We start from the raw sequence: 10,517 nt of genomic DNA, 5'->3' as shown, positions 1-10,517 counted from the left end.
GGAAGTGCGCCATTTTTGTACACCCTCATTCTGAAGCCACAGGATGTAGTAGTAATCTTCTCCTTATGACACCAATACACCCCCCCTGCCTGCTGTATGGCATTATATAAGGATTTACAACGTGTTCGTGTATTTTATTCTTGAAATTAAAAAAAAAAAAAAAAAAATCAGCACCAAGGACAAGACCCTACACCGGAAGTCCGCCATTTTTGTACACCCTGACTCTGAAGCCACCGGAAGTGATGGACACAATTTCAGCTCCCCCGCCTATTATAACTGTGTAGACCGTCTTGTCCTTTCCCCTCAGCTTCTACACAGCTCTATTTTTCCGGCCCTTCACGCTTATCCCATAATCCCAGCCACTATGTTTAGGTGACGTTGGAACCATAGCTCCGCCCCTCTTATCCGGGTACGTCAGAGTGTACGTGCTGACGTCACCGAGGTATTAAGAAGCTGCTGACAGGCGATTCCCCGGCTGCTAGTGTCACTGCGGAGAAGATGGCGGTGAGAGTGATGCGCGGAGGAGACACCGGGAGCCGTGGAGGGCTGGGGAACCCGGCGGGGCAGGCGGCCCGGGAGCACGTCCAGGCGGTCAGCAGGGACTACCTGTCCCAGCCACGGCTCAGTGAGTCCATGTCACCAGGAAATAGCCCTATATTGTGTGTGCAATGACTGCTGATGTATGGGGAGTAGTGGACATCCCCTTTAAAAGATGTTCATGAGAATAATGGGGGCTGCAGGGAATTGTGGATACATGGAAATCAATGGGGGGAGGGGATAGTCTTATTAGAAGCTGCTGTCTTATGAGCTGCTGTCTAATAGGATCCTTAATATGATGTAGCTGCAAAACTACAACTCCCAGCATGCCCTGCCATCCACAGGCTCTCTGGGCATGCTGGAAGGTGTAGTTTTGTGAGCACTGGGGAGCTCCAGGTTGCAGATCACTGAGGATGGTGCAGATATTGCTGTCATTCCCCTCTCCACCTGCTGCAGGCGATACCCGGCGGGTTATGGCCCTATCCAGCACATTACACCCTCCGGCGCGCTTTTTTTCCCTGTGTTTTCAGTGACAACACAAAGTAACAGGTGTCTGTTTATGTGTAGACAAATCCGCAGAGATCAGGGCAGGTTATACTGCAGGCACTGTACGGAGGAGTCTATAGGTGAGGCAGGCAGACACTGTATGAAGGAGTCTATAGGTGAGGCAGGCAGACACTCTATGGAGGAGTCTATAGATGAGGCAGGCAGGCACTGTACGGAGGAGTCTATAGGTGAGGCAGGCAGACTGTACGGATGAGCCTATAGGTGAGGCAGGCAGACTAAGGAGGAGCCTATAGGTGAGGCAGGCAGACTGTACGGAGGAGCCTATAGGTGAGGCGGGCAGACTGTAAGGAGGAGCCTATAGGTGAGGCAGGCAGACTGTACGGAGGAGCCTATAGGTGAGGCGGGCACACTGTACGGAGGAGCCTATAGGTGAGGCAGGCACACTGTACGGAGGAGTCTATAGGTGAGGCAGACACTTTATGGAGGAGTCTATAGGTGAGGCAGACACTTTATGGAGGAGTCTATAGGTGAGGCAGGCAGACTGTATGGAGGAGCCTATAGGTGAGGCAGGCACACTGTACGGAGGAGCCTATACGTGAGGCGGGCAGACTGTACGGAGGAGTCTATAGGTGAGGCAGACTGTACGGAGGAGTCTATAGGTGAGGCAGACACTTTATGGAGGAGTCTATAGGTGAGGCAGACACTTTATGGAGGAGTCTATAGGTGAGGCAGACACTGTACGGAGGGAGCCTATAGGTGAGGCGGGCAGACTGTACGGAGGAGCCTATAGGTGAGGCGGGCAGACTGTACGGAGGAGCCTATAGGTGAGGCGGGCAGACTGTACGGAGGAGCCTATAGGTGAGGCGGGCAGACTGTACGGAGGAGCCTATAGGTGAGGCAGGCAGACACTGTATGGAGGAGTCTATAGGTGAGGCAGGCAGACTGTACGGAGGTGCCTATAGGTGAGGCAGGCAGACACTGTACGGAGGAGCCTATAGGTGAGGCCGGCAGACACTGTACGGAGGAGCCTATAGGTGAGGCAGGCAGACACTGTACGGAGGAGCCTATAGGTGAGGCCGGCAGACACTGTACGGAGGAGCCTATAGGTGAGGCAGGCAGACACTGTACGGAGGAGTCTATAGGTGATGCAGGCAGACACTGTATGGAGGAGCCTATAGGTGAGGCAGGCAGACACTGTACGGAGGAGTCTATAGGTGATGCAGGCAGACACTGTATGGAGGAGCCTATAGGTGAGGCAGGCAGACACTGTACGGAGGAGCCTATAGGTGAGGCAGGCAGACTGTACGGAGGAGCCTATAGGTGAGGAGGCCGCTCAGTGTCAGGCAGATTGTACAGAGTCTATAGGTGAGGCCGGCACTCAGTCATGTGGTTCCCTGCATCACATGCTTGCCGTCATGTGACCCCCTCCTCTCTTCCTCATCCTCCCTCCCCCATACGTCCTCATTCCTGCAGCGAGGCTGGATCATTCCTCTTCTCGCCTGTGTGTCATGTTTCCGCTCACAGATGTGGAAATGTTTTGTTCTTAGAATATTGAATTTGTTCCTAGACTTTTCTACATTGTGCAGTTTTCTTTTTTACTCCAAACCGCTCAGTAAGAACAAAAAATCCCATTGGTTTATTTTTTCATTAGGTTTTTGCAGGATGTTTTATTTTTGTTTTTTTACTACATAGTGCTGGGGTCGATTAGATTCAGTTTTTGCCTGTTATTTTAGGGGGAAGGGGAAAGAATAAAGTAATTATTTTTGTTGTACTGTTGTGTACTTACGTGAGATAGTGGTAGAAAAACATGGTTGTGTTCTTGCAAAATAAATAGCGCCCCCACCTGTCAGCAGGTTGTGTGTGATTTTGCAGCCCAAACACATCAGCTTCAGTAGGACTAACCTGCAGTACCAGACACAGCCTGTCTATGGTGGTTGTGCTGTTTCTGGAAAAAAGCAGCAATGTTTTTCCAATCCTGGACAATCCCTTTTACAGGACATCCTCCCTTATCACCTGAATGAGCTGCCGCTCCCTTTTGTGATGAGAGTAAGACTTCTTCTTGCCAGTCAGTGCTGGTGTTTGTGGTCAGACCCCCACCAATCAGGACAGGTGATAATGTGAAACCCAGGGGGGCAGGGGGTTCAGGTCTGGTCTGGTACCTGTCAGGCTGATTTCACACATCCGTTTTTTCCTGTGCAGCACAATCCGGCGCTTTGCAGAAAAACTGCAACAGTTTTTTTTTGCCGTCGGTTGCGTTTTTTTTTGCATAGACTTACATTAGTGCCATATTGTGCCGCATGGGCTTGCGTTCCGTCCGTTTTTTGCCGCATGCGGCAGATTTAGCCGATGCGGCAGCCGGATGGAACATTGCCTGGCACGTTTTTTGTCCGGAAAAAAAAAAACTCATTGCGCCGGCGCGATTCGCAATGCATGCCTATGGACGCCGCATGCGGTTTTTTCCACTGCGCATGCTCAGTAGCCTGCCGCAAGCTGCAAAAACCGGACGGGCCGCATGTCAAAAACGTATGCAAAGCATGGAGTTTTGTCGCCGCATCCGTTGCATAGGTTTTAGAGCCGGATTGGCCGGCTCTGCTAAAACCGGAGTTGTGAAAGCAGCCTTATTCGTCTCCGGGCCAGTGTGGAGGTCTGGGATGTGTCTGGTTTCGTGCCCCGAGGTGTACACCAATAAAAGGGGGAACATAGGAGATTGTTGTCGTAACTCCACCTGCAGTATGCAGACAGGGATTAGCCGCCGCTGCTGACGCTGTCCTCCGGGCTGGATGGTGGTAGCAGCAAAGATGGTTCTGCTCCCCACAGGTGGAGTGGGCCCCGGGAGGATGATGAGGGAAGTAGTAATGGCGGGCGCCGGCAATAACAGGCTCACACAGTCTCTGCGGTTCCAGGTTGTTTTCACTCAGTTATGCTGGGCACCCAGGTAGTACCGGTCACCCACTGTGATGGGTCGCATCAAACCCGAATCCCTTCAGAGGTCAGTCCGGTGTAGTGGTCACTGGGCCCTTCCTGCTAGCGCCGTGTAAGTTGGATCCCCGTGGCTTAAAGCTACTTGGGGACCCCAGTCCGTGTTGAGTCAAACTCCCGTCCTTTTTGCAGGTGCCTCGGTTCCGCAAAGGGGCCTGACGCAGATCAAGGCCCTGGATACTATATGGCACTGTGCTTCAGGCACTTATTGGCCAGGGAGACGTGTAATCTCCCCATCCCGGCAGTTTCTGGAAAACCAGCTTGAAGAATGATCTTCCCTAGGGTCCTGCACCCTGTGTGGCGCCAGTCCCGAGGGAGCAATGAAGCTCTCCCCTCTGCAACCTATGAACTCCTGTGTCCCACCAGAGCGAACGGTGAGACAGTCTGCTCGCTTCCTCTCCTGCTGGAGAACTCTCTGCTGTTGTTGGCTCCTGACTCCCCCTGATGGCTGCTCCTCCCCCGGTTCCCTGTCACGAGTGGGTGGCAGCCCCCCATGTTTGGAGATTGCCTTAGGACCATACCCTAGCCCGGTCTCCAGTGGGGAGGACACCCTGATTGTGTGTTTGAGTTGTGTAAGTGGTGAAACCAGTACCGACCTCCTCTGAATCCGGGTTGAGCACTGCACCTTAAATCAGGTAAATACCCTGTGGCAACTGAAGCCTGAGGGGCGCCAAACTAACAGCTCTTAATAACACATACTCTGCTCCCGCGTTGGTCCGTAGCTGGCCCCAGCAATGCAGTAATGGTTTCTTTGATTGTTACTCAGCTTTCCCAAACCCCTGAATGGCAACTCTTTCTAGTTGAGCAGGGAGAAATCCTCAGCAAATCTGCCCAGTGATGCACGAATATTAGTCTCTGCAGGGGCGCTTGCAGTTTTCGGGTTTCCCCTTCTTTCCCGACCTCAAGTGATGGATCTCCTGTAAAGTTCTTCAGTGATAAATTTCCCTTTTTCCATCCACGATTCTTACAAAGCCAGACGACGATGCCTGGGTTCTGTTGTGGCTGCCATATTGATTTTGCACTTTTTTTTTTGTGTGCCTTAATGATAAATCTGTCTTTCCTAATTTAGGCAAAAGTCTGGAGTATTTGCTGATGGGTATTCATAGATTTGCACCTCCCCCCGACTCTCCCCAATGTCGGGGGCAAACTATTGATTTCCGATGGTGTTTGGTGCGCACGTTGTCAGGATTCCCCCGTCTCATGCCGAACTTGTATGGCTTCTCCCAATAGATGAGAATTGCAAGAAGCTGGACAGGAGAGCAGTCGTCACATCACCGCCCACCGACACTGGGTAATTGTGACCGCGTGCTGTCAGTGTCCTGCAGACTTGTGTCCCAAACCTGGACACCGCCTGTAAGATTGACTGTATTGGGCTACTTTCACAGATCACTCTTTTTTCCCCATCAGGCACAATCCGGAAAAAAACGGATCCGGCGCCGGATCAGTTTTATCCCCATTGATTTGTATTAGCGCCGGATTTTGCCTGATGGCATTGCGTTGCATCCGGCTTTTGCCGGATCCGTCGTAATTGGTTAATGTGGCGGCCGGATGGAACGTCTGTTGTAACATTTTTTGTCTCTGACAAAAAAAAACATCTCGCCGGATCCGGCGCGATACAGCGTGATTTACAATAGAAGCCTATGAACGCCGGATCCGGCGCGATACAGCGTGATTTACAGTAGAAGCCTATGGACGCCGGATCCGGCGCGATACAGCGTGATTTACAATAGAAGGCTATGTACCCACGCTGCAGAAAATTTGCGGAATTTGCCGCGATTTTTTTCTCGGAAATTCCGCGGATTTTTTAAAAATCCGCAGCATAGAGAGTTTCCAGCCATTTCTATGGCATTTTGGAACTGCTGTGCCCATGCTGCATTTTTCTCCGCAGCGGAAACAATGCGAATTTCCCTGCGGAAAAATCTGCAGCATGTGAATTATTCCTGCGTATTTCTTTGCACGATCCCATACTTACCTGCCTTGATAGCAGACATCGGAGTCTCTTCCTCCGGTGCAGAGGAGCGCGGTGGAGCCAGGAGCAGGAGGTGGGCGGGGCCTTCATGAGCTCCGGTCATGTGACAGCCGGAGCTAGTTCAGGCCCGCCCACCTTCTCCTGCACAGTGCAGATAGACACGGCCGGAGAGTGAAGTGCTGCGTGATGGAGGTAAGTAATATGAACACCCCGATCACTCCAGCACTTGTTCTGCATTGAGGATGCAGTGCCCAAGCTGTGGTACTATATCCTCAATGCAGGACACCGTAGCATATCCGCAGGACATTCCGCAATACAACCGCATGTAAACAGACAAAGTTGTGCTGCGGATTTCTGGGAGCTCCTGCAGAATGTCCTGCGGATATATCCACAGGACACTTTCCCCGTGGGCACATAGCCTATAAACGCCGGGTCCAGCATAATGCGGCAAAAAACGGATGCGGCTGCTGGATCCGTTTTTGTAAACTGAGCATGCTCTGATTTATTGAAAAAAAAAACAAAACAGATGCAGCAAAAAAACAGATGAAACGGATGCAAAAACGGATGCGCCGGGTCCGTTTTTTGACCAATCAGGTATACCGGATCCGTAAAAAAAAAAAAAAAAAGGGATCAGGTGCATCAGTTTTTGCATATTCTGCGCCGGATCCGTTGCATCAGGCACACGCCGGATTGTGTCTGATGCCAAAAACTGATTTGTGAGAGGGCTGTTCCCAAAAGATGAATTTATCCTCCTATTTACAGGATAAAGGATAACTTGCTGATCACAGGGGGGTCCGAATACTGGGACCACCAGCGATCCTTAGAATATGATACTGGAACCCCACCAAGATCGGGGCCATGGAGCAAAGATGTGACTACGCAGCCTCTGCTCTGTTCATTGTCTGTGGGACTGTTGGAAATAGCTGAGCGTTGTGCTCTCATTCTCATAGACAATGAATGGAGAGTCACAAAAGTTGTAGGTCCTTATTTTTGTCACCTGTAATAGTCAGAATTAGCTGCTCGGAGATTTGTCGTGCCGGATGAGCGTTTACAGTCCCTACTAGAAGTATGTGTGGGGTACAAGATCACTGATCCAATACTAGAAATGATAAATCTCCTATTTCTCTGCTGCAGACCTTAGAACACAGCTAACAGGATAACCCCTCCCACACCACTGTGTACACTGTCAGCAAGCGACCAATCACTGCTGGGGGTGGGGTTATGCATGTTAAGTGGACGCCCCTCCTTTCTCCCCTCCGCCCCCCCTCCTTTCTCCCCTCCGCCCCCCCTCCTTTCTCCCCTCCGCCCCCCCTCCTTTCTCCCCTCCGCCCCCCCTCCTTTCTCCCCTCCGCCCCCCCTCCTTTCTCCCCTCCGCCCCCCCTCCTTTCTCCCCTCCGCCCCCCCTCCTTTCTCCCCTCCGCCCCCCCTCCTTTCTCCCCTCCGCCCCCCCTCCTTTCTCCCCTCCGCCCCCCCTCCTTTCTCCCCTCCGCCCCCCCTCCTTTCTCCCCTCCGCCCCCCCTCCTTTCTCCCCTCCGCCCCCCCTCCTTTCTCCCCTCCGCCCCCCCTCCTTTCTCCCCTCCGCCCCCCCTCCTTTCTCCCCTCCGCCCCCCCTCCTTTCTCCCCTCCGCCCCCCCTCCTTTCTCCCCTCCGCCCCCCCTCCTTTCTCCCCTCCGCCCCCCCTCCTTTCTCCCCTCCGCCCCCCCTCCTTTCTCCCCTCCGCCCCCCCTCCTTTCTCCCCCCCTCCCCCCCCTCCTTTCTCCCCTCCTCCCCCCTCCTTTCTCCCCTCCTCCCCCCCCTCCTTTCTCCCCTCCTCCCCCCCCTCCTTTCTCCCCTCCTCCCCCCCCTCCTTTCTCCCCTCCTCCCCCCCCTCCTTTCTCCCCTCCTCCCCCCCCTCCTTTCTCCCCTCCTCCCCCCCCTCCTTTCTCCCCTCCTCCCCCCCCTCCTTTCTCCCCTCCTCCCCCCCCTCCTTTCTCCCCTCCTCCCCCCCCTCCTTTCTCCCCTCCGCCCCCCCCTCCTTTCTCCCCTCCGCCCCCCCCCTCCTTTCTCCCCTCCGCCCCCCCCTCCTTTCTCCCCTCCGCCCCCCCCTCCTTTCTCCCCTCCGCCCCCCCCTACTTTCTCCCCTCCGCCCCCCCCTACTTTCTCCCCTCCGCCCCCCCCTACTTTCTCCCCTCCGCCCCCCCCCTACTTTCTCCCCTCCGCCCCCCCCTACTTTCTCCCCTCCGCCCCCCCCTCCTTTCTCCCCTCCGCCCCCCCCTCCTTTCTCCCCTCCGCCCCCCCTCCTTTCTCCCGTCCGCCCCCCCTCCTTTCTCCCCTCCACCCCCCCCTCCTTTCTCCCCTCCGCCCCCCCTCCTTTCTCCCCTCCGCCCCCCCTCCTTTCTCCCCTCCGCCCCCCCTCCTTTCTCCCCTCCGCCCCCCCCCCCCTTTCTCCCCTCCGCCCCCCCCCTCCTTTCTCCCCTCCGCCCCCCCTCCTTTCTCCTCTCCGCCCCCCCCTCCTTTCTCCTCTCCGCCCCCCCCTCCTTTCTCCTCTCCGCCCCCCCCTCCTTTCTCCCCTCCGCCCCCCCCCTCCTTTCTCCCCTCCGCCCCCCCCTCCTTTCTCCCCTCCGCCCCCCCTCCTTTCTCCCCTCCGCCCCCCCCTCCTTTCTCCCCTCCGCCCCCCCCTCCTTTCTCCCCTCCGCCCCCCCCCTCCTTTCTCCCCTCGGCCCCCCCCTCCTTTCTCCCCTCCGCCCCCCCCCTCCTTTCTCCCCTCCGCCCCCCCCCTCCTTTCTCCCCTCCGCCCCCCCCCTCCTTTCTCCCCTCCGCCCCCCCCCTCCTTTCTCCCCTCCGCCCCCCCCCTCCTTTCTCCCCTAAATCTCCCCTAAACCCCTCCATCATCTGGTATTCCAGCAGGAAAAAGTTTCTCCAGTGTCTTATTGGACTGTCAGGAGGTGATGAATATTTAAGGGGATAGTATAGGTTACAGTTACAGCAGCCTTTGCCGGGTTGATGTCCGGTAGTTGCTGTTGCTCCGCTTTCCTGATTAGCGCAGTGTGTTGCGGGTCCCCGGGCTGCGCCGCGGGCAGCAGAGCATTTTATGCCGCTGTTAGGGGCTGTAATCTCTGCAGTCCATTGCCAGGGAGTGACAGGACGTGGTTTGTCACATGTCACAGTTCTGTGGCCGAGTTCCTGGAAAAATGAGGATTGTGTGAGCGGTGACACAATGGCCAGAGAAGAGGAAACAGAGGAGCAGATGACTCCCGCAGGGGAACGCTACAGGGGAAGCAGAAGCTCCGGCACACGGCCGCTTCCCTTTTCTGAGGTTCTTACCAAACCCATGTTATGTGCCCGGACGGGGCATCCATCCGCCCCAGGAATCAGTGCAGCTGACGGCCTAAATCAGTTGCACGCAGTCACACATTTCACCACTTCTGACCCGGAGCTTCTGGCTGAGTGCTACTTACCTGACCTTAGGAGGAAGGGTTAATTGGAAATTGCTTCAGAATTGGGCTTTTCCCTGCACCCATCATCCAGGGTTACAGTACAGAGTGGTCAGGCAGTGACCCCGGGCATGTGGGTGCAGGATTCATGATGGCCCTGCACTCCTCTCCGTGGTCTCACCTTACGGTTAAAGCAGATCAGTCATCAGATTACATGGGTTAATAAATAGGCCTCTCCTGATGAGGCTGGTGTACTTACTTTCCTTTGATAATCCGTGTCATAATGCCTACTTAATTGTATGTGAAAGTTTCCCTGCCTGATATTAAAGGGAGCATTGTATACGTTTGTGGTTATTTTAACCCTTCAAGCAAAATAGGGGTGATCTCTAGTGGAGGGGGCTCAGGAGCTGCACTCACTGCACGGTCAGAATACACTCACTATATTATATAGACAGCTCGCTGATACCTGTGCACCGCGGCTACATCGTCTGACCGCTGCACGGTCCCAGGGCACTGATCAGCTACCATAGGGGCAGCTGGAGACCCTCGGCTTTACCATCTGGGTACTGCTGTGACGCCTCCATAGAGGACTGCGATCAGCACCGTTGTATAGCAGCAAATAGAAGATCTATGCAGACAGCCCCGTAGTTTCAGGAGTCCAATGTCCCTGGCAGGCTCCCAAGGATGGCTCCATGAGAATAGACTCACTAGCCCGTATTCATACTGAAGCCTGCCTGTATTACACAAATACAGCTGAAGCTCAATAGGCCGTACGGCGAGTGTCACACAGGCGTAATATAGGCAGATGTCTGCTGTTATTACAGCCCCACAGCCTCCGTAAACTCTTTAGTAAGGTCCATTAGACCCATGCTTGTAGGAAGATCTGAGTGTTTAATTGTACAAGAGGAGGAGGAGGTGAGCTTTGACATTGCCTATTGTGAATGGTGGATCCAGTGTTATCTACTATATATAGAGGTGTTATTAGTTGTTGTACAGGAGGGGGAGGAGGTGAGCTGTGACATCACCTATTGTGAATGGTGGTTCTGGTGTGATCTACTATATATAGAGGTGTTATCAATTATTGTACAGGAGGGGGAGGAGGTGAGCTTTGA

The 10,517-nt window shown here is 54.4% G+C and overlaps 1 protein-coding gene across 1 annotated transcript in view; it reads left to right on the top strand.

Annotated features, from left to right (window-relative positions):
- The first annotated feature begins 347 nt into the window (after positions 1-347).
- The window catches only part of ATP6V1B2 (ATPase H+ transporting V1 subunit B2), a 61,461-nt gene continuing 51,291 nt past the window's right edge, over positions 348-10,517 (top strand). The window contains exon 1 of the mRNA XM_075346456.1: positions 348-625. Coding sequence (XP_075202571.1) covers positions 499-625 — 127 coding nt within the window. The 5' untranslated portion in view covers positions 348-498. The remainder of the gene's footprint in view (positions 626-10,517) is intronic.

Source organism: Anomaloglossus baeobatrachus, chromosome 4 (assembly GCF_048569485.1).
Source record: "Anomaloglossus baeobatrachus isolate aAnoBae1 chromosome 4, aAnoBae1.hap1, whole genome shotgun sequence".
Classification (NCBI taxonomy): domain Eukaryota; kingdom Metazoa; phylum Chordata; class Amphibia; order Anura; family Aromobatidae; genus Anomaloglossus; species Anomaloglossus baeobatrachus.
Note: the sequence above shows the minus strand (reverse complement) of the source record. Positions and strands in the feature narration are given on the sequence as shown.